This window comes from Microcaecilia unicolor, chromosome 2, assembly GCF_901765095.1.
Source record: "Microcaecilia unicolor chromosome 2, aMicUni1.1, whole genome shotgun sequence".
NCBI lineage: Eukaryota > Metazoa > Chordata > Amphibia > Gymnophiona > Siphonopidae > Microcaecilia > Microcaecilia unicolor.
Genome location: NC_044032.1, coordinates 492,848,833 through 492,873,252, shown reverse-complemented (window position 1 = coordinate 492,873,252; position 24,420 = coordinate 492,848,833). Strand labels below are relative to the sequence as shown.

Genomic DNA, 24,420 nt, shown 5'->3' with positions numbered 1-24,420 from the left:
TTAAAATTTACACTCCAACACATCCATATCTATTCAGTTACGATCAGGGCATAGACCTTAGAAGTCTGCCCATCACTAGTTTTGTTTTCCAATTACTGGCGTTGCCACCCAATCTCCGCTGAGATTCCGTAGATCCATTTTTTCTAAACAGGATTCCTTTGTGTTTATCCCACACACGTTTGAATTCTATTACCGTTTTCATCTCTACCACCTCCCGCAGGAGGGCATTCCACATATCTACCACCCTTTCCATGAAAGAATACTTCCTGATATTACTCCTGAGTCTGCCCCCCTTTAACCTCAATTCATATCCTCTAGTTCAACCACCTTCCTGTCTGCGGAAAAGGGTTGTTTGCGGATTAATATCTTTCAAATATTTGAATGTCTGTATCATGTCAACCCTGTTTCTCCTTTCCTCCAAGGAATACATGTTCAGGTCGGCAAGTCTCTCCTTGTATGGTTTGCAACGCAAATCCCATACCATTTTTGTAGCTTTTCTTTGCACCGCTTCCAGTCTTTTTACATCTTAAGCAAGATATGGCCTCCAAAACTGAACACAATACTCCAAGTGGGGCCTCACCAACGACTTGTAGAGGGGCATCAACACTTCCTTTCTTCTGCTGGTTATATCCCTCTCTATGCAGCCTAGAATCCTTCTGGTCACAGCTGTCACCTTGTCACATTGTTTCTTCACCTTCATATCCTCTGACACCAACACCCCAAGATCTCTCTCCTGAGTCGAGCTTACTAATCTCTCCCCTCCTATCCGGTATCTCTGTTTTGGGTTTCTGCACCCCAAGTGCATCACTCTGCACTTCTTGGCATTAAATTATAACTTACAAAATAAATAAGGAAAACTAATATATCACTACTGAGCTATCAGTTTGATACATCTGTGTTAGCATTTGTTGTATCATATGACTATGTATGTACATTGTGTCATATGATGTGCATTATATTTTGATGTAAGGGGGTGGTGAGTATCTGTAATAAGGCATCTCTGTAAGAAGAACTGCATAAGCAAGTAGGTGTTAAATAATAATATCTAAGTGTCAGCAGTATTGCTTAGCATATGTCTATTTTTCAGCATGTATTAGGGAGTTTCCCAACATATGAAGTGTCTTTATATGTTTGTCGGTATTAGAGAGAGATCCTAAAACGGGCTGTAGCTTTACTAGTCTAGCTCTCTGCTTGAACGAATTGCAGTGTATGTACATACCTGATCCTAAAATTGGAACGCCTAATGTGCGATGATGGTTCCTTCTAAATCCTTGCCACATGTTCCCTTGGGGATGTAATGGTAGGAATGATTTGAACTGAGCACATTTATTTCACTATTTATATTAGTTATATTGTTTTGATGTGGTTGTGAGTGATGGTATAAATTAAACAGAGGAATATTTGTAATGATTACATTTTAACTGCCAGACCCTCGACCATTCTTCCAACGTTTGGAGACGCCTTCTCATTGTAACATAGTAGGTGACGGCAGAAAAATACCTGTACGGTCCATCCAGTCTGCCCAATAAGATAAACTCATATGCGCTCCTTTATATGTATTGTTTCTACTCCCTTCAGGGTATCCATTCTATTGGCTATCTTTGTGTCTGTTATGACCTGGTGAATGTGAGCCCTTGTGCCCCGACTGAGCACGGCGAAGATGAAGTGGCACCACACTCGATCAGGCAGCCAGACAACCCCTAGCTTCACCTGGGGAGCGACCACCGTTCCTTGGGAGTTGAGCCCCCAGGTGCAGGCGGCCACCAGGACAACTGGAACCAGCGGGGTTGCACAACCGCTGACCAGGCTGGCAGGCAGGCAGACACAGTCCAGGAGCAAAGAGTCAGTGAAGCAGCAAAAGAGAGAGCAATCCGAAAGTCTGGGCAGGCAGCAACACAACACGTGGTCAGTAAACAATCCAAGGTCAGGAACACAGGAAAACACTGGAACAGATGAAGACCACAACCTCTAAGCAAATAGAAGCCGAAGCATGGAAGGACTGGAAACAGGGCTTTAAATAGAGCAGGAATTAGGCTCAACCATGAGCAGCTGTTCCAAGATGGCTGCCCCCATCAGCAGAGGTGCCTACATCCAAATATGGGCTTCCTTCCTGACCTCGTTACTCCAAGATGGCTGCCCCCTCCTGAGCTAGCCAAGATGGCTGCTGTCCATCATCCAACCCGGATGACGGCTGCTAGGTTAGGAAACAGAAACCAACCCATCCTGGAGAAGTGTAGCAGAGCGTAACAGTGTCATCCGCAAAAAGGTAAACCTTTCCTTCCAACCCTTCAGCAATATCTCACAAATATATTAAACAGAATAGGCTCCAGCACCAACCGCTGAGGAACTCCACTGCTCACCTTCCTTTCCTCCAAGCGGATTCCATTTACCACCACCCTCTGCAACCTGTCGGTCAACCAGTTTCCTATCCACTTCACCACTTTTGGTCCCAAGTTCAGCCCTTTCAGCTTATTCATGAGTCTTCTGTTGGGGACTGTAACAAAGGTTTTGCTGAAATCCAAGTAGATTGCATCTAGCTCATGTCCTTCATCCAGTTGTTTGGACTTCCAGCCAAAGAAGTCAATAAGATTCGTTAGGCAGTATTTTCCTTTGGCAGAGCCATCCTGCCTCGGGTCCTGTAACCAAGTTAACTATCCTTTCTTTAAGCAGCAACTCCATTATTTTTCCTACCACCGACGTGAGACTTACCAGTCTGTAGTTTCCCACTTCTTCCCTGTCTCCGCTTTTGTGTAGAGGGACCACATTCACTCGTCTCCAATCTCGTGGAATCTCTCCCATCTCTAAAGATCTGGGCTGGGCTGGCTGGGTTCACATCAAGCTCTGCAACTTAGATTAAATAACTACATTTTCTGCTTATTTACAACCCAAACTTTTACTGACTTCTGCTCAGTCTGTGTTGAGGCAATAGTCCTCAATTTTACTCTGAACTTCTTCCATTTATTTTTGGCTGGAGAAAGGAAATTTTATCTCCCCATTACAAATAACTCTCCTCATGCCCTGTGATCGGAGCTGGGTCCTTATTTACATTTATCCTTCCTCCGGGACAATAAAGAAAAAGCCTACAGCAACCTGCATCAATTGGACCACCCAAAAATACCAGAACCAGAAACTCTAAAGCTCATACCTATAATCAGTGAGTTACAAATTTATTTTAACTATATAACTACTTAATTTTGAAACTGTTAGATTCTTTATAACTAAATGAAACCTCTGCACTGTCCCCAAGAATTTCACATAGAAGTGCTAAGTAAAGCAATTTGTTTCTCTATTGCTGGAAGCCTTTGATCTCACAGGCCTGGTCTGAATATACAACTTTAAAAAGGTCTGTTCTTTCAGCTATTAAAGCCTTAACCCTGCATTGCCAACTAGTAAGATTGCTGATCTACAGGGTGTACTCTAAAGAGTGGACTGCAGTGCCACCCAGTGAAATTTTGCCTAACTAGTTTCTGACACAAAAAATGTGCACTGGTCCCAAAGACCATGCAAGTATCCCAGTTGTGTGTGTGAGAGGAAACCATAATCCCCGCCAACCAAAGAGAAGGCAAAAGTGCAAGAGGTCAAACACATACATAACAGTACTTAGAAGATCATCTCACTGCCACACCAAAGTTGCCCCCAGACCACACCTGGGAACTATAGGACTGGTGAGCACCAGATCAACTGCAAAGAAATCCTCGGTGATCCAAGATGCCATAAATGAACAGCATCTTGATATCCTAGGAATAAGTGAAACCTGGCTAGATGAAAGTGGGGGTTTACCACTGGCTGAACTATGCCCAACAGGTTTCAACATCCAACATCAACCAAGACCAGTAAGAGGGTAGAGGGGTAGCAGTCTTGATTCGGGACACAATCAAACTGTGCAAAATATCCATCCTCCAGCTACATGAATCAGAATCTCTTTTAATCCAACTTGAAGAGGAGAAACCAATCTTGTTGCTCATAGTATACAGAGCACTTCGTAACAACACATTATCTGTGCAAGACCTCCTAGACCTGATTACTCAAGTGACCCTGAATTACCCTAGGCTGGTGATCATGGGAGATTCAATCTACACATAGAAACTCCAGATACCACCACAGCTGCCTTTCTGGACACGATGACAGCACTAGGATTTACACAGGTGATCAATTCTCCAACCCACGTAAAGGGTCACATACTAGACCTGATCTTCTACGAAGGAGTGACATCCCAGAATTCTGGGATAACAGTATTGAAATAACACCCCTATCGCGGTCAGACCATTTTCTAATTAAATTCTCCCTAAGTGATCACCTGAAACAAATGGCACCTCCCAGAGTTTGGAAGGAGATCAGAGACAAAAAAAATCTGACTGCTGAGAATTTCCTAGAGGCCTTGGACTATCCACATGTAGATAAAAAGACAACAACAGTGTCAGAACAAGTTGACATCTGGAATTCACACTTAGCCAAGACCTTAGAGAAAACAGCACCACTAAAAAAGGTCTTATGCCCCATTCATAAACGCTCACCTTGGTTTTCTCCAGAACTTTGGATCCTTAAACGTGAAGGGCAAAAACTGGAAAGGAGATGGTGCAAATCTCGCCTGGATGAAGACAGGCTAAACAGCAGGAAGCACATGGCAAAGTACCACCTAGCCTTATGCACAGGCTGCTAATTCAACCAAGCAGCTGTTCAGTACAGTAAACAGCCTAGTGCAAGGGTAGGCAACTCCGGTCCTCGAGAGCCGCAGGCAGGTCAGGTTTTCAGGATATCCACAATGAATATGCAGGAGATAGATTTGCATACCATGGAGGCAGTGCTTGCAAATCTATCTCCTGCATATTCATTGTGGATATCCTGAAAACCTGACCTGCCTGCGGCTCTCGAGGACCTCCTACCCCTGGCCTACTGCAACCCCCACAACAGAACCAGCCTGCCCAGTCTAAACTGAACGGCAATAATTTTACTGCATACTTTGTCAACAAAATTAAAAGTCTCTGCCAGGATTTACAAGCAATTCCACCCGGTCCCCAACCAGTCAACTAGGGGTGCACAAACTCGCCCCCTCCTCACAGCGACAGATGGGACACTTTTAACCTAATGACAGAGGAGAGCCTTGACAAAATCCTAAGAGACCTTTGACCAACTACCTGCTCCCTCGATCCCTGCCCATCAAAGATAGTGCAGCAGGCAAGTATGGGCCTTATAGAAGATGCCACAAAAATTGTGAACACCTCTCTTTCTAATGGGCAAACTACCAACAGCATTAAAAAGGGCAGTAGTTCGCCCTCTGCTGAAGAAAAACAACCTTGACCAGGACAAACTTCAAAGTTACAGGCCAGTATCCAACATCTCGTTTCTATGGAAGCTCATAGAATAAACAGTCTGTGTTCAACTTAATGGTTGGTTAGAAAAGAGTAACTGGCTGGATCCATGTCAATCTAGAATCAGACCCGGTTATGGAACAGAAACGGTCCTCGTATCCCTGCTAGATGATCTTCACAGAACCCGAGACAAGGGATTCACCTCGATGTTAGTACTGCTAGATTTCTCAGCAGCTTTTGACACCATGGATCATGATATCTTGCTAGCACAACTGACAGAAACAGGAATCAATGGAACAGTACTTGCCTGGTTCAGACCCTATCTAACAGACAGGCAACAATCCATAATGTTTGGCAGCAACTCATCACCACCATGGACACTGACCTGCGGGGTACCACAAGGATAGATAGTGTCACCTATGCTGTTCAATATCTACCTCAAGCCACTAGCTGAGCTGATTGGGTCAATGGCCACTCAGTTCTAGAGCTATTCGGATGATGTGCAGCTACTCATAAATCGTCTGTCCAATTTAGATTGTAAGCTCTGTTGAGCAGGGACTGTCTTTTCATGTTAATTTGTACAGCGCTGCGTAAGTGTAGTAGCGCTATAGAAATGTTTAATAGTAGTAGTAGTAGTACTCATACCCACTGAACCAGACATACCTACAGCCTTGAATAAACTGATTACCTAACATCAATTCAAAAATGGGCTAAACACAACAAAGTTTGCCTGACCTCAAGTAAAACCGAGCTTCTCTGGGTCCCTAACACAAGTGGATATATACCTTACATCAAAAGCCCTTTTGGGAAGTACTCCCCCTCAAATCACAAGTCAGGAACCTTGGAATACAGTTAGATTCAACACTTACTCTGATTCCCCAAATCCAAGTAACCTTCAAGAGTTGCTTCTACTATTTGTGACAGCTACGCTGCCTCTCTCCTTACATTGAGAAGGTAAATTTTATCCCAGTTGTGCATGCCATGATAACATCAAGACTGGATTACTGCAATGCACTTTACAATGGTCTGACTATAAAGGGCCTGCACCAGATCCAGTTGATGCAGAATGCAGCAGCAAGACTCATTGAAGGTTGCAAGCAATGTGACCAAACCACACTATTTTTGCAAAAACTTAATTGGCTACCAGTACAATACAGGGCTAAATTTAAAACTCTATGTCGGATCTTCAAGGCCCTGAAAGGATATGGCCCTGAGTATCTGACGAACAGGATGATCCTCCACACACTGCCAAGAACACTAAGCTCCTCCCAAGGACTTTCACTAACCACACCCTCTCCAAAAGACATTACACGATGTGATATCCGCAAGCGAGACTTCTCCGGAGTAGCCCCCCACACTCTGGAATGCACTGCCTGAAAGGCTCCGCTTAACACAAGACTATCTCTACTTCAGGAAGTAGGTGAAAGCTTGGCTCTCCAACCAGGCCTTTAAAGGAAGACGAAACTAACTTCTTAGTCTCACTCACACACACAAGGAGTGACTCGGGCTGCACATACTGCAACAGGACATGTTTATCCACTCCTACCCTAGCTGAGATATTTAACCATTTCTCTGACCTCATGTGTAACTTCCTTCAAATCAGTCACCTTACTTTCTAACTACTTTCTTACCCATCTATATGTTACAACTTTGCCTTACCATTCACTATCAATTATAATGTTCTATAACATATTGTGTTGACATTGAAAGTAGTATACCATGCCATACTTTGTATTATTTGAATATTTTTGCTAATGTAATTGCCTATTGCTGTTTGATCTTACTGTACACCACCTTGAGTGAATTCCTTCAAAAAGGTGGTAAATAAATCCTAATAAATAAATAAATCTTTAAGAGGTCCCATGAGGACCTCTCTGAGCTCCCTCAGTATCCTGGGGTGTATCCCATCCGGCCCCATAGCATTGTCCACCTTCAGATTCTCCAGCTGTTTATAAACTCTTTCCTCCATAAACGACGCAGTATCCACTCCATTCTCAGATATTCCCTCGGCAGCCAACTGCGGTCCTTCACCAGGATTTTTCTCCGTGAACACTGAAGAGAAGTAATTGTTTACCTCGTTCGCTTTATCCTCATCGCTCTCCACATAGCCATTTTCATTATCTTTCAGTCTTACAATTCCATTCCTATCTTTTCTCCTTTCTCCAATATATCTGAGAAAGGACTTGTCACCTCTCTTTACATATTTAGCCATTTTTCTTCTTCTTGTGCTTTCACTTTCCATATTTCCCTCTTCGCTTCTTTGAGTTTAATCCAATAATCTTTTCTGTGATCCTCTTGTTGTGTTCTTTTGTATTTCTTGAACAAAATCTCTTTTGCTCTTATTTTTTTCAGCCACTTGTTTGGAGAACCATATAGGTTTCCTGTTTCTCTTGTTTTTGTTTACTTTCCTTAAGTAAAGATCAGTTGCCATATTTATAGTAGCCTTTAGCTTGGACCACTACTTTTTCACTTCTCCTACGCCTTCCCATGCCAACAGCTCCTTCTTCAGGTATTCCCCCATTTTATCAAAATCGGTGCGTCTGAAATCCAGTACTTTGAGTTTTGTGCACCAGCACTCCGCCTTTGCCCTTATATCAAACCATATTGTGTGATGATCACTATTACATACAGTGGTGGAAATAAGTATTTGATCCCTTGCTGATTTTGTAAGTTTGCCCACTGACAAAGACATGAGCAGCCCATAATTGAAGGGTAGGTTATTGGTAACAGTGAGAGATAGCACATCACAAATTAAATCCGGAAAATCACATTGTGGAAAGTGTATGAATTTATTTGCATTCTGCAGAGGGAAATAAGTATTTAATCCCTCTGGCAAACAAGACCTAATACTTGGTGGCAAAACCCTTGTTGGCAAGCACAGCGGTCAGACGTCTTCTGTAGTTGATGATGAGGTTTGCACACATGTCAGGAGGAATTTTGGTCCACTCCTCTTTGCAGATCATCTCTAAATCATTAAGAGTTCTGGGCTGTCGCTTGGCAACTCGCAGCTTCAACTCCCTCCATAAGTTTTCAATGGGATTAAGGTCTGGTGACTGGCTAGGCCACTCCATGACCCTAATGTGCTTCTTCCTGAGCCACTCCTTTGTTGCCTTGGCTGTATGTTTTGGGTCATTGTCGTGCTGGAAGACCCAGCCACGACCCATTTTTAAGGCCCTGGCGGAGGGAAGGAGGTTGTCACTCAGAATTGTACGGTACATGGCCCCATCCATTCTCCCATTGATGCGGTGAAGTAGTCCTGTGCCCTTAGCAGAGAAACACCCCCAAAACATACCATTTCCACCTCCATGCTTGACAGTGGGGACGGTGTTCTTTGGGTCATAGGCAGCATTTCTCTTCCTCCAAACACGGTGAGTTGAGTTCATGCCAAAGAGCTCAATTTTTGTCTCATCTGACCACAGCACCTTCTCCCAATCACTCTCGGCATCATCCAGGTGTTCACTGGCAAACTTCAGACGGGCCGTCACATGTGCCTTCCGGAGCAGGGGGACCTTGCGGGCACTGCAGGATTGCAATCCGTTATGTCGTAATATGTTACCAATGGTTTTCGTGGTGACAGTGGTCCCAGCTGCCTTGAGATCATTGACAAGTTCCCCCCTTGTAGTTGTAGGCTGATTTCTAACCTTCCTCATGATCAAGGATACCCCACGAGGTGAGATTTTGCGTGGAGCCCCAGATCTTTGTCGATTGACAGTCATTTTGTACTTCTTCCATTTTCTTACTATGGCACCAACAGTTGTCTCCTTCTCGCCCAGCGTCTTACTGATGGTTTTGTAGCCCATTCCAGCTTTGTGCAGGTGTATGATCTTGTCCCTGACATCCTTAGACAGCTCCTTGCTCTTGGCCATTTTGTAGAGGTTAGAGTCTGACTGATTCACTGAGTCTGTGGACAGGAGTCTTTCATACAGGTGACCATTGCCGACAGCTGTCTGTCATGCAGGTAACGAGTTGATTTGGAGCATCTACCTGGTCTGTAGGGGCCAGATCTCTTACTGGTTGGTGGGGGATCAAATACTTATTTCCCTCTGCAGAATGCAAATAAATTCATATACTTTCCACAATGTGATTTTCCGGATTTAATTTGTGATGTGCTATCTCTCACTGTTACCAATAACCTACCCTTCAATTATGGGCTGCTCATGTCTTTGTCAGTGGGCAAACTTACAAAATCAGCAAGGGATCAAATACTTATTTCCACCACTGTAGGTGGGCACCCACCCGGATATTGGAAACACTTCTTCCATTCGTGAGCACTAGATCCAGCATCGACCCTTCCCTCATGGGATCTGTCACCATTTGTCTTTGAAAGGCACTTTGACAGGTGTCCACAATCTCCCTACTTGTTTCCGATTCTGCAGATGGGACGTTACAATTCACATCAGACAAGTTGAAATCTCTCAACAGCAGCACTTCCCCTTTCATACCAATCTTTTGAATATCTTCTATCAGATCCTTGTCTAGCTTCTCCGTTTGTGCCGGAGGTCTGTAGATAACCTTCGTGTGGATACAGGTTCCACCTTCTCTTTCCAGGACGATCCATAAAGCTTCTTCCTTTCCCCAGTTTCCCTGCGTTTCAGCCACTCTGATATTATCTCTCACATACAGCGCCACTGTGATGGAAAATATTAAAAATTGCTTTTCAGTCTTGCTTTAATCGATAATACCTTTTTTAGAATCCCCCGTGTTTGACCCAAAAGTGACTTTCCTGGTATATCTCAATGAACAATGTATGAGATAAGGCACACTCAAGAACAATGTATGAGATAAGGCACATCTCCAGAACAAGTTGAAATGTCTCTGAAGTCAGCTTGTGCAGGAGGGAGGCGGGGTATGTTTGAAGTCTGGCAGATAACCCACCTGGCCAGTGGTTTGTTTGCCTGAACTGAGAGCATATGACTGAATCCTCATGTACCAGGATAAGTTTTAGCTTAATAAAAAGGAGGCTTTTGCAGCAGAGCCTTGGGGCTCATTCTGTGGGTGGACGCATCGTGCAGAAAAGACTTGTTCCTGGTCTGGACCCTTCAGACTTTTTGCTGCAAACGGGCCTCCCAGATGATGAGATAAGGGCCTGAATGATGTAATTCCTGACCAGTGATGATGATGTATGTATATATATAAATATCTTTCTTATTTTACTTTTCTATAGCTTTCCTTTAGTAATGTATTAGATTAGTGTGTGTATTTCTTAATCATTGTGATGCAGTAACAATAATGACTTATACACTCTCCAATTAAAGTGCAAATAAAGAGTTTCATTTACCCAATACGAATCTAAAAGAATCTGTAGTATTTTATTCTGTGAGCAGTCTGTGGTGATCAAGTGAGCAGGCTGCAATACCGAAGCAATACAGCCACTCCTACACCTCTTCGGCCCTCTCTATCCTTCCTAAAAAGATTATAGCCCGGTATAGTCACATCCCATTCATGGGAATCATTGAACCACGTCTCTGTAACAGCAACAATATCCAAGTTTTCTTCAAACATCAGGGCTTGCAAGTCTTGAACCTCTCTTTTTGTCACCCCCCTTCTAGTTTAAATGTCTAGAAACATACTGTCTGAATTTCTCCCCAATGATCCTTTTTCCTGTCACAGAAAAATGTAGCCCATCATTATAGTACAGCCTGTTATTTTTCCACATATTACCCCCATGCTCCTATGTATCTAAAACCTTCTTCTTTACACTAAGACAGAAGTCACTTAATGAAATCCACTGTTTTGAGGAGTCTTTCCTCTCCCTTCCCCCATGTGGGAATTACTTTAGAAAAAGCCACAGTACAAACCAAAGATTTCAGTCCCTCCCTAAGCTTCTGGAACATTCTCTGTGCTGTAAACTTGCTATTGTTGGCCAGGCCAGGTCAGGTCATTTGTCCCCAGGTGAATTACAAAATCAGTATCTGATGCCTTGTTCTCTTCTTGGATCACTTTCAGTATTTGGTCGGTACATCTGGTAGCTGAAGATCCTGGAAGGCATTTCATTAGGCTGGAACCCTTGAACTGTGTTCATAAGTTAATGCCTCTGATAATGGAGTCTTTGAGCAGTAAAAGTTTACTGCTTTTCACCAATCTAGCATTGTTTGGGGGATGTTTCTTGCATTGTGCTACATTTATTGCCTCTGGTTCCACCACAGTACTTTTTTCAGCATCATAATGATGCAATGCAGCAAAAGGATTTGACAGGGCCAAAGGTTGGGAGGGTGAGTGCTTCTGTGTCACAGAGCTTAGTCTACCAGAGCCTACTGTGACCCATCCATTGTTTCATTCTCTGTGGCAGTGGTGATGGTAAATTGGCTGGGAATTGAGTAATCCTGGATGCTTTCCTTTAGTTGTAACTAATTCCTTCTTGAGTTTGTTGATCTCATCTTTCAAAGCTGGTATTTGGAGAAAGATAGGACAAGCTCTAAGGTTCCAGATAGTTTGTTTTAGGATTAAAGCAGAACATGTATTGCCAGTGGTGTGCTGGAGCTGCCTCGCACTGGCTCGCAAGAGCTGGTTGTTAAAATTTTAAAGCTCTTGCGAGCCGGTTGTTCTGGCGGGTGAGCTGGCTCCTAGGGGCGGCGCAACCTGGCGGTGAGGTAAGCATGGCAGGAGGGGGGTTAAAGTTTTGATTTACCTCTGTCGCAGCAGCTTCAGTGAAGGCCTGTCTCTAGTCTTCCCTTCGTTCCCGTCAGTGTCCCGCCTTCTTCTGACGTCATTTCCTCTTTCCGTGAGGGTGGGACACTGACAGGAAACGAAGGGAAGGCTAGAGAAGGGCTTTCACTGCGGCGCTGTGACGGAGGTAAATCAAAGATTTAAACCCCCCAGGACAGCAGGAGCAAAAAGAGGGATGTTGGGGGGGGGGGGGGGGAGAAGAGGGTGGGCAGGTGGACATGGGAGCGAGAGGGCAGGGGAGAGAGGCGCATCAAAGCCATCGATGGATATAGATGGGAAGGCAGGGCCCAGGGAGAGAGGAGAAATTGCTGAACATGGAGGGGAGGGCAGGGGAGAGAGGACAGCTGCTGGATATGGATGGATGGAGGGGGCAGGGGAGAGAGGAGAATTGCTGAATATTGATGTAGGGCAGGGGACAGGACAGTTGCTGGACATGGGTGGATGGAGGGGAGAGCAGGGGAGAGGAAAGTTGCTAGACATGGGTGGATGGAAGGGAGAGGAGAGTTGCTGGACATGGGTGGATGGAAGGGAGGGGAGAGGAGAGTTGCTGGACAGGGGTGGATGGAGGGGAGGGCAGTGGAGAGAGGAGGGTTGCTGGACATGGGTGGATGGAGAGGAGGGCAGGGGAGAGAGGAGGGTTATTGGATATGGATGGATGGAAGGGAGGGCAGGGGAGAGAGGAGAGTTTCAGGACATGGATGGAGGGGAGGGCAGGAGAAATTCTGGACATGGATGGAGGGGAGGGAAGACAGGAAGGAGAAGCACATGGATGGAGGGGAAGGGAGAGAGAGAAGAAATGCTGGACATGGATGGAGGGGAGAGAAGAGAGAGGAAGTGAGATGAACATGAATGGAGGGGAGAAAGGAGAAATGCTGGACATGGATGGAGGAGAGGGAAGGGAGAGAGAAGAAATGCTGAACATGGAGGGAAGAGAGAGGAAGGAGATGAGATGAGGGAAAAGGAAGAGAGGAGAAAAACTGCACATGGATGGAGAAAATACGAAGAAGCTGGATCCACTGGACAGTCAAGTCTGCGGAGGACCAGAAATGAAGAGGAAAGGAGGAAAGAAAAGAAATAAATGGAAAGGAAGCCCTGGAAATGGAGTCAAGGGAACTGATGGAGAGCAGTAGAATCAGATACTGGGCCAGCATGATCAGAAAAATAAAGTCACCAGATAACAAAGATAGAAAAAATTATTTTCATTTTAGTGTTTGGAATATGTCCACTTTGAGAATTTACATCTGCTATCATATTTTGCAGTGTATAGCAACGTGTTTCTTCCTGTTTCTCTGGTATTGTGCTTCTTAGGATTTCAGGTTAATTTTTGAAGAATTTGAATAGGGGCTATCTCTGTTCTGCATGTATGACTGCAAGGCCAAGTGTCTGAATCGGGATCTGTTTGTTAGGTTCTGAGATTTTAATAACACATTGTTTTTCAGAGTTGGCAAGACTGTCTGTTTTCCTAATTCCTGGTCTGTATGCTAATTTGGTTTGTATCATTTTGGGTATACTGCAGAGATTTTTTTTCCTGGTAAAGGGCTTCTAAAACAGACATCATGTTATGAGAATCAGGTTCTCAACGTTAAAAGTTTATATTTATTTATGGCATTTTATCCCACATTAAACATGAATTAGATTGGAACCGGGGGCATTTAAATTTTTTTTTCCTGGAGAGAGTAATGCATTGCTGCCCCTCCCCCCCAGCCTCTCTCCCCGGCTATAGCGAGCTCTGCAATTTTGGAGGGGGGGGGGGGCGCAGAGGTGGATGGGTGGGCGCAGATGTGGATGGGGGAGGGGCGCAGAGGTGGACCGGGGAGAGAGCCTGCTGTTAAACATTTACCAGCACACCACTGTATATTGCACTGAATGAAGGTCATATTGATGTGATTCACAAGTGTGAAAAGGTGAACTATGATAGACAAGGAGTAGGACTGACCAATTATGGTGTAATGAAGATACTTGTCCCTTGATTGCCCTATATAAAGGGAGTTCACCTAGGGGTGGGTGGGACTATAGAGTCAGACCCTCAGCAAGTGAAAAGACAGGTTTTTGTAATTATTTTTTTTAATAAGATAGAATAGGAGCAGGTATAGAGTCAGCAGTTTATCAGGAAGATATTAAGACACAGGTAACATCAGTTTACAATCAAACCAAGTCTGAAAATGCTCAGCATAATTGCATAATTATGGGTAGCCTCAGAAAAGTTAAGGATACACTGGGCCTAAATATCAAATCACTTGTTCAAACAAAACTGGGGGAGCTTGTCCAGTGCAGCATGGAAGAGTCTCCACTGTCATTTAATGCACCTATATAATTTGAAAAATCCACTCAGTCTGCATGGGATAAGTGCTTTTTCAAATGTTTTCTTCTGTGGATAAGTGGGCTGTAGAACAGGAATCCCATAGAAAATTCTGCATTCTCTTGGGGTCCATGAGAGGCAGCAACATTTTCTCAGGTTTCAGGAGAGTAGTACAGGAGGAGAGTGAAATAAATGGAGACAAAAGAGGAGAAGAAAGAAGAGTGAGAATGTAGGGGCAAAAGTGGAGTGCACAGCAGGAAATAAAAAGAACTGAACTTTCTGTACTTCACTCCTGTGCAAATTTGAGGTGGAGAGTGGGGGAGGAAGTATGTAGTGGCATGGGGTAGGGATTTGTGCTTACCAGGAATTAAGGGGCCCTTTTACTAAAGTGCATTAGGTACAATGCACAGTTAATGCATGAAAACAGGCTTCTGCACAAACACATTAAAGTATTTTGTGGTATTTTCCCTGTTTACGCTCGTTAATCAGTACGTTATTAAATTTTAAAGAAGTTTTCTATCGCGGGGTGTGGCATGGAAGCGTTAGCCAGCTAGTGTGATATAATTTTTGCTCCCATGTTAGCATTTGGCAGGGAATGTGTACTAACAGGAACATTAGCATAAGACCTACCAAAAAAATTGGGAAAGCCCTGCATAAGATTTGCAGTTATTACATGGTAAAATAATGTGTTAAAGTGTGTTAGCTGCAAATTTTAGAGCACTTTAGTAAAACAGCCCTTGTGTGTATTCCATAATCACTTCTCCCAAAAAGTAAAAGGCCACTGAGTTATTTGGACCTGACAGCAGCGGCTTCTGGGGTAAATGGTGAATACATTTCATTTGTGGCGGGCAGGTTGACGAATATATACTTATAAATACATACATGTATGTATTTTCACTTCATGTTTAAGGCAGCAAAATAATTATGATCAGAAAAATACCCAAACAGCAGCAATCAGGCAATAGTCCCATGGAAGTGGTACAATCCAAGTCCAATTTATTGCTCAAATGCAATGCTAAATATTTTGTAGCATTGCTTTTGATATTTTCTCTTAGACAGTTTCATTGCTGTTATTTTCATTTTTAAGTCTCATCTTTCACTGCCAGATGAAGTGCACTGTTTAATAGAACACTGTGCATCGATATGAACTTCAGGAAGAATATATAAATAAAAGTAAACTTTAATTTACCTGTCAAAAAGAACAGATACACGTTCCATAGCTACAATAACAGATTCACTGTCTGGAACTGTGGCATTCACATCTGAAGTTCGACCTGGGCTGATCTTTTCCTTTCCTGGATAGAAAGAAGTTGGTCAACGATGTAAGACATGAGCCCACATTTGGCATTAGGATTTGTGTATTAGAACATTCAGCACCCTAACTCCCTGCCCCTATTTGGTACATTATTAATCATACCTCCATATAGTTCTCTCTCTGCCCTACTTTCTGTACTTCACTCCTGTGCCTCTTCCAAATGTCTACACTTGTTTGTCATACCATCTTTTTTCACCTCTGATGTACGGTTAAAAAAATAAACAAACAAACAAACAAAAAAACCCCACACTAAATTTGGAATTAAAACTCAATTTCAACAATATCAACATTCTCAATGGAGAAGGGCAGATAGTAGGGTTCCCCAGGGGTCAGTGCTGGGACCGCTGCTTTTAATAAGGATCTAGGTATCAGTGGAGGAGTGGCCTAGTGGTTAGGGTGGTGGACTTTGGTCCTGGGGAACTGAAGAACTGAGTTCGATTCCCACTTCAGGCACAGGCAGCTCCTTGTGACTCTGGGCAAGTCACTTAACCCTCCATTGCCCCACGTAAGCCGCATTGAGCCTGCCATGAGTGGGAAAGTGCAGGGTACAAATGTAACAAAAAAAAATATTTATAAACTAGTAAAAAAGGCCTGTTTCCAAAACAAATGAAATGGGCGCTAGCCAGGTTTTCCTCGTAGTATGTTTGAGTGAGTGTGTGTGTGTGATAGTGACTGTGTGTGTGAGAGAGAGAGAGAGAGAGAGTGACTATGCGTTTGTGTGTCAGAGAGAGATTGAGATTGGGTGCTTGTGTATCTGAGTGAGTGAGTGTGTGTGTTTCAGAATGACTGTGTGTGAGTGCGTATGTGAGAGACAGTGAGAGAGAGAGAGTGTGTTTCACACAGATACAGTGTATGTGACAGAGAGAGTGTTCCCCCTTCTCCTACTCTTCCCTTCCCCTCTCCTACTCTACCGTGTCCCTTTTGCCCCCCCTACTCTTCTCCCTTTCCCCCTTCCACCCGTGTCTTAGTTTCGGAAACCTCTCCCACTTTTTCCCATCTTAGTTGCTGGACCCCCCCGCCACCTCTTCCCATCCGTCCTCTCCCATTCCCAGTCCGCCTCTCCCCCCGTTTGTGTGGTAGTGAGCCAATCGGAGCACAGACTCTTCCAGGGCTTCACCCTTTACCCTGGCTCTGCTCCTTCCACACTCGGGGCCAGCATCAACGAACCACTGATTCCCTCCGCCTGCTCTCTCCCTCCAAACCGCCTCCCTAACGCGGCTGTTAAAATTGCCGCATCGGTCTTGCTGGGCCCCGCAATAGCGTCACCAACCCCCTTCCCGCCGAACAGCTGACTCCCTCTTCCCTGACGGCCTTGCAGCCCTCCTGCGTCTGTCTGTCCTCCCCTCTCCCACTTCTTCACATCTTAGTTCCTGGACCCCCCCCCGCCACCTCTTCCCATTCATCCTCTACCGTTCCCTGTCCGCCTCTCCCCCCGTTTGTGTGGTAGTGAGCCAATTGGAGCACAGACTCTTCCAGGGCTTCACCCTTTACCCTGGCTCTGCTCCTTCCACACTCGGGGCCAGCATCAACGAACCACTGATTCCCTCCGCCTGCTCTCTCCCTCCAAACCGCCTCCCTAACGCGGCTGTTAAAATTGCCGCACCGGTCTTGCTGGGCCCCGCAATAGCGTCACCAACCCCCTTCCCACCGAACAGCTGACTCCCTCTTCCCTGACGGCCTTGCAGCCCTCCTGCGTCTGTCTGTCCTCCCCTCTCCCACTTCTTCACATCTTAGTTCCTGGACCCCCCCCCCCGCCACCTCTTCCCATCCATCCTCTACCGTTCCCTGTCCGCCTCTCCCCCCGTTTGTGTGGTAGTGAGCCAATCAGAGCTCAGACTCTTCTTCCAGGGCTTCACCCTTTACCCTGCTCCTTCCCCGCATCAGCGAACAGCTGATTCCCTCCGCCTCCTCTCTCCCTCCAAACCGCCTCCCCAACGTGGCTGTTGAAATCGCTGCTCCGGTCTCGCTGGGCCCCGAAACAGCGTCGCCAACCCCCTTCCCGCCGAACAGCTGACTCCCTCTTCCATGACGGCCCTGCAGCCCTCCAGTGCCTGTCTCTCCTCCCCTCTCCCAGTCGCGCAGCGCTGCAAATTGTCAGCTGCTGGTAGCAATGTGATTCGTTGAGCGACTTTGCTCCGCCCTCGACGTCATCACGTTTGACGCGAGGGCGGGGCAAACACTCATGGGCAAACTTTGATCTACACCACCACAGATTTAGAATGCTGGGACTTTTGAAGGCTTCATTAGAACGTTGGAGGTGCATTTTATATAGAGAGATGATTTAGAAACGGGAATAATGAGTGAGGTGATTAAATTTGTTGATGACACAAAGTTATTGAAAGTTTTTAAATCACAAGAGGATCGTGAAAAATTGCAAGTGGACCACACAAGACTAGGAGACTGGGCATCCAAAGGGCAGATGATATTTAATGTGAGAAAGTACAAAGTGATGCATGAAGGAAACAGAAACTCAAACTATGGATGCAAGTTTCTGCATTAAGAATCATTGCCCAGGAAAAGGATCTAGGTATCATCGTTGATGATACATTGTAACCCTCCACTTAGTGTACAGCAGTGGCTAAGAAAGCAAACAGAATGTTAGGAATTATTATGGAAGGAATGAAGAAATGAAATTATAATAATGCCTTTGTATCATCGTTCCATGGTGTGACCGCATTTTGAATACTGTGTGCAATTCTGGTTACCACATCTCAAAAAAGATACAGTGGAATCAGAAAAGGTACAGAGAAGGGCAAAAAAAATGATAAAGGGGATGGGACAACGTCCCTATGAGGAAAGACTAAAAAGTCTACGTCTCTTCAGCTTGGAGAAGAGAAAGCTAAGGGGAGATATGATAGAGGTCTATAAAATACTATGTGGAGTGAAACGGATAGATGTGAATCGCTTGTTTATTCTTTCCAAAAATACAAGGGTTAGGGTGCATGCAATAAAGCTACTAAGTAGTAAATTTATGTTTAAATCATGTTTATTGATGACAAAGCCCAGAGAAAAATACACAAAGAAGCTGCAGAACAGTTATCTACAGTTACGTTTATAAAAGAACTCCCTCCCACCACCCACTCTACCCTCACTACAACAAAAAACATAAAACAAAAACAAAAAAAGAAAAGGATCACTTCAGAAGGCTTGTGTTCGTATGACCCCCTGAAAGTCTACAGTAAAAAACAAAACAAAGGTAAACCACATCAGGATCCCTTAGGCTTCAAAGAGAGTTAAGTAGAGGAGTGTGGTAGCCGTGTTAGTCCACTCTTAAGGTTATCAATAGAAATCAAACAAAATAAAACATGGAAAAGAAAATAAGATACCTTTTTTATTGGACATAACTTAATACATTTCTTGATTAGCTTTCGAAGGCTGCCCTTCTGGGTGGCCTAGTGGTTAGGGTGGTGGACTTTGGTCCTGGGGAACTGAGGAACTGAGTTCGATTCCCACTTCAGGCACAGGCAGCTCCTTGTGACTCTGGGCAAATCACTTCCAGCCTTCCTAATCAGCTGATGACTCCACTTTCCCTGCAGCACAAAAGCCTCAAAGAGATCCAAAAGGATTCCCACCAGAGAAAACGGAATAGAAGATTGTAAACGTTTCTCCAAATAACAGAGTACTGATTTCTAGAAATAATGTGTTTTAGGGCATATCCAAAAAGCATGTAAGAATGTATTAACAGCTAAATGACACTTTTGGCATAAAGGTGAATCTACCCTCTCTATTTTAAACAGTTATGCCTGCGTGAGATAAACACGATGTAACATAATAAATGACAGCAGATAAAGACCTGTACGGTCCATCCAGTCTGCCCAACAAGATAAATTCATTTACATGGTATGTGATACTTTATATGTATACCCGAGTTTGATTTGTCCTTGCCTTATGTAATTTGCTGAACTGACATTCCTGTAGGTCTGCATTAATAATTAGACTTGGAATTCTCCCAATTAAAGCTGAAAGATCAAGAGAACAGATCTTTGTAAATTATCACACCATTTCTTCATTAACTCAGACAAGTCTCGTCTCGGACAGATCTGGATCAGTGCTTTATGTAAAGTAAATACTGAGAATTATTCCTCCTCAGCAGTGACAAAAAAAGCTCTCAAAATTTAGTACTATGCTTTGCCTGTAGTGCTACTGAATCCAAGGATGAAATATAGTGGGATAACTGATGGTATGTAAAGAGATGGGATAAAGTACCATCCCCTAACTTTAATTTCCCATTATCCCCTAGGACATGGGACAAAAGTAAAGACCTCGTTGGCCCCCAAAACAAAAGGTCTCATTATCCATGCTTGGAAAAAACAAGGCATTACCCTGAAGAGGCAGCATATCAGAGATATCAGCAGGAATTTTCCCAACAGCCAGTAAGTTCTCGCCAAAGGTCCCGTAAAGGGCACAGCAAAATACTATTCTTCACATGCAAAGGGAGAGTATGTAGTGGTATATGAAGTAAATATCGTAGATGCCAGGGGTTAAAATAATGTTTCTCTAGTGAAAAAGGTGTAAAAGCACAACGAGTTGAAAATCCAATCACCCAGATGATGGAGCAGACACGCCTTACTATAGGAGCCCTTTTACTAAGCTGCGTAGGCGCCTACATGCACCAAATTGGAGTTACTGCCCGGTTACCGTGTGGCCCTTGCGGTAATTTCAATTCTGGTGTGCATCTGCTACGTGTGTCCGAAAAAATATTTTATATTTTCTGATGCATGGCAGCTATGCATGTAGACCATTACTGCCCGGTTACCGTGTGAGACCTTACCGCTAGGTCAATGGCTTGCGGTAAGGTCTCAGACCCAAAATGGATGCATGGCAATTTTCATTTTGCCACATGTCCATTTTCGGCAAAAATTTTAAAAAGGCATTTTTTGTAGGTGCGCTAAAAAACAATTCTGTGCGCGCTCAAAACACACGTCTACACTACTGCAGGCCATTTTTCAGCGCACCTTAGTAAAAGGACCCCATAGTTCTTAATATCTGGCAGACCCAATCCTCCCTCATGCCAACAGCCCAAGAGCAATCTCAGGTGTGTCTTCAGCTTTGACCCTCCCCAACAAAATTTAGTTAATAATTTGCGTAAGCTCTGAATATCCTTCTTCAAAAGATTCAGAGGTAATATTTGCAAAGCATAGAACCAGCATGGGAACTCCGTCATCCAAAAAAACTGAGTCCTACCATGTAAACTAAGAGGAAGATGCCTCCATCCCAACAAAATTTTAGATGTATTTTGCAGTAAATTGTCTACATTGAGACGATAAATCTGCGAGGTATGAATCGCTAGTTGTATTCCAAGATGTCTGAAAAATGAGCCCCTCATTTGAGAGGAAAGTCACCCTGTCACTTTGTCCGAATACTCTCTTGTGAAACTAATGGCAAGGACTTGGTGAAATTTAGTTTTACTAAGTAGTAAATTTAAAACAAATCAGAGAAAATATTTTTCCACACAACATGTAATTAAACTCTGGAATTTGTTGCCAGAGAACGTGGTAAAAGCAGTTAGCTTAGCAAGGTTTAAAAATGGTTTGGACATTTCCTAAAAGAAAAATCCAAAAACCATTATTAAGATGGACTTGGGAAAATTCACTGCTTATTTCTAGGATGAGTAGCATAAAATCTGTTTTATTTGGGATCTTGCCAGGAACTTGGGCCTTGATTGGCCATTTTTGGAGACAGGATGCTGGGCTTGATGAACCTTCGGTCTGTCTCAATATGGCAATGTTTATGTTCTTATTACATTAACAGTCATCTATGTCCAAGTGCTTCCTGGCAAATGCACAGCACCAACAGGTCTCCTGTGAAACCCTGTTAAATGGACCACAAACTAGTAGGCTAATAAAGTTAGTTTGATGGATGCCCCTTCAGCAGGGCATGATGGGTGGAATAATGTGGCTGCATTCCCATACTGCCTATTAAGAACACCTATTACAGGTAACAAATTTTGTTTTGTCCACAAACAAGCAAGGATATGCAGGCATACCACTGGTGATTCCCTAGCTTTGGGCCATGGTTGTAGTTGTTGACTGCGACCCAAATGATTAAGAGGGAGGAGCTGGTAGGGTTAATATGTGAACAAGTTAGGGAGAACTGCTAGACCGAAGGCAGTGTCCTGAGTGGATAGCGAGTCTAACTAGTAGTGTCTTGTGTATACACTGCACTGATAACCAGGTGGCGAGTCTGCAGACATCCAGGACAGGCGTAGCTCTAATGCAGTGGCGTTCCTAGCGTGGATGGCACCCGGGGCGGATCGCCGATGTGCCCCCCCACCTGCGAAATGACACCTTCCCCCCTCCCCGCCGAAATGACCCCCCCCCCGGGTGCACGCCACTGGGGGGGGGGGGGGGTGCCATGGCACGCACCTGTGGGACTTCGTGAATTTCGCTCATTCGCTGCAGCTCCCTCTGCCCCGGAACAGGAAGTAAATAATGCCTGTGGATGTTGTTCAGTGTGCTCTATAATGTAGGATCCTAGTGATTTTGTGGATATTCATATGGACAAACATATCCTCTCACAGCTTGCACGACTTTGTCAGTGCAATTTATATTACGAGGGACAAACGTCTCGTGCTTTAAAGATCCGTCTTATAGAGCATAGGCACTGTATACAAGCATGGAAGACACACAAACCCTTGGTGTCTCATTTCCTGGAGAGGCAACATGCCTTTTCTGATCTGCATTGTATTGTTTTGGAGCAAATCAGGGTTACAGAACAAAGAGATGATACACGCGTCTACTTAGACAAAAGGAACAGAAATGGATATTTGTACTTCAGACAGTAATATCAAAAGTTTGAACGTTTCCACTGAATTGAAAGCCTTTTTGTGATTCATTTCAATTATATAATTGGCACATAAGACGTCGAAGCATAGGACCTTACACGCAAGGTATAAATCCTTGGCGTCTGCAAGAAACTAATCACCATTTTGTGAAGTGCCGCAAGAGATTTGCTGGGTAGAGAGTATATGCAATCTTGGATGTTTATTGATTGAAGTTTATCCCCTGAAGCAGCCTGATAAAGGCGAAACAGGGCTTCCCTGTTGGGAAGATTGTGGATTATTACACCAGAGAACAAGGCAAATGACAAGGAACACTTCTGCCATCCAAGATAAGTAACAAATTTTTCAAGATACTCGCTATAAAATTGAGTCTCTTCTTTAAAGTATTCTTGAAAGGTGGTCTTGTTTTTGTTTCATAAATATTTACTTGAAAATGGAGGTTTTTTTTGTAGACTTATGATTAAAAGGAGTCCTCTTTATTTATGAAGGTGTATCTTTCAAAAGGAGGTGCCTCTGATTGTACTGAAGTCTTTTTTTCTCCACCATTTTTTCATTGAAATACACAAGACTTACCTTCAGATACTAAGATAAATATATGTAGAAGTAACTTTATATCATTGGTAATTGAAATCACCCATTATTATAGCATTGCCCAATTTGCCAGCTTTCCTAATCTCTGTAAACATTTTTTCATCCGTCTGTTTGTTCTGTCCTGGCAGACAGTAGTACAGCCCTACAAGAATACTACTTCTCTTCACACATGGAATTTCTATCCATAATGATTCCACGCTACTATCTGTGTCATGTGGAATGTTTATTTTATTTGACTCAATTCCCTCTTTAACATGTAGTGCAACCCCGCCTTCTTAATCTGTGATACCGCATTCTTAACTTTGTCTCCAGAAATCCCAGGCAAGGGCTATTTGCTAGTTGATCACATAAATCACCTCAGAGTCCAGATGCCCCAAGCCAAGCCATGTGGTGAGCGCAGCTGCTCATACTGTGGCATAACAGTCTTCATACATGGAGTGTATGAGGTGATAAGTGATTTCCTGAAGGGTCACAATGAGAGTGGATGAGGCTTCTTGCGCGTGATAATCATGAAGAAGCTTCTTTCAGTTGAAGATATGAATGTTGGTAGTGGAGGATTCACAGGTGACGTGCCATGATTTTGAGTGAGCACTGGAGCCCTTTTAGGCCCTTCTGCTGAGTCTAGTAGCCCAGGTAGGCAGTTCAGTTGTGACCTGGAAGACTTAAATTTCTTGAAAATCACTTCAGTCGCCACTGATCGATGGGGCAATTGAACTGGGAATGACCTGGTACATCATATACTTTATAGTTGACTTCCAGATTTTGGGAGGCTGCAGCTCTCAACAGAGGTGACTGCAATATGCTAAATTGAAGGTTTTGAAGAATTTGATGGACAGAGAGCACAAATACCTCCTTGGTAGCACTGAAGGACTTGAGAACGGACTGGAAGTAGCATCTGTCTGTGAGTGTCTGGGTGGAGGAGAGAGGAAGCAAGGAGAATAGTAGTCTTCCAGTTGTTCTGGTGGTGCAGCACTTGTTGGTGGTAGTGAAGCAGAGTTCTCCTCCTCTGAAGCCAAGTCTATGGTCTCCTAGTTTTTGGATAGCATTGGGGACCAAGTTCCTTCATCACCTGACTGGACAAGGGAGGAGGGTACTTCTGAGAAGCATGGTGAGATTAATGGAATGGCTGCGGGGTGACGGTGGCTCTAGGGTGGAACAGGAGTTAGCTGGGCCATACCTGCTCCTCCTATTGTTCCATGAGGTAAAGTGAAGCTTTGGAGGAACTTCCTGAGAGTAATCTGTGCTTTCCCTTATTGCTGACAGTATTTTGAGCCATTGCTGAGGAAAATTTACAGCTTGAATGTCACTATGGCTCTTGACCTCTGAGTTTAGAGGTCATGTTCTGGGTAGCATTCTGGTAAGTCTGGGTCATGGCAGACTTAGTTTTGGAGGTTTTGCTGCTTGCAACCATGGTGGGCCTTGGCAGGGGTGGAGTACAGGAGTAGCATGGAGGAGTAGC

The 24,420-nt window shown here is 44.1% G+C and overlaps 1 protein-coding gene across 1 annotated transcript in view; it reads right to left on the bottom strand.

Annotated features, from left to right (window-relative positions):
* The window catches only part of HTT (huntingtin), a 990,576-nt gene that overhangs the window by 18,652 nt on the left and 947,504 nt on the right, over window positions 1–24,420 (bottom strand). The window contains exon 64 of the mRNA XM_030191138.1: window positions 15,464–15,569. Within this exon, the coding sequence (XP_030046998.1) occupies window positions 15,464–15,569 (106 nt within the window). The remainder of the gene's footprint in view (window positions 1–15,463; window positions 15,570–24,420) is intronic.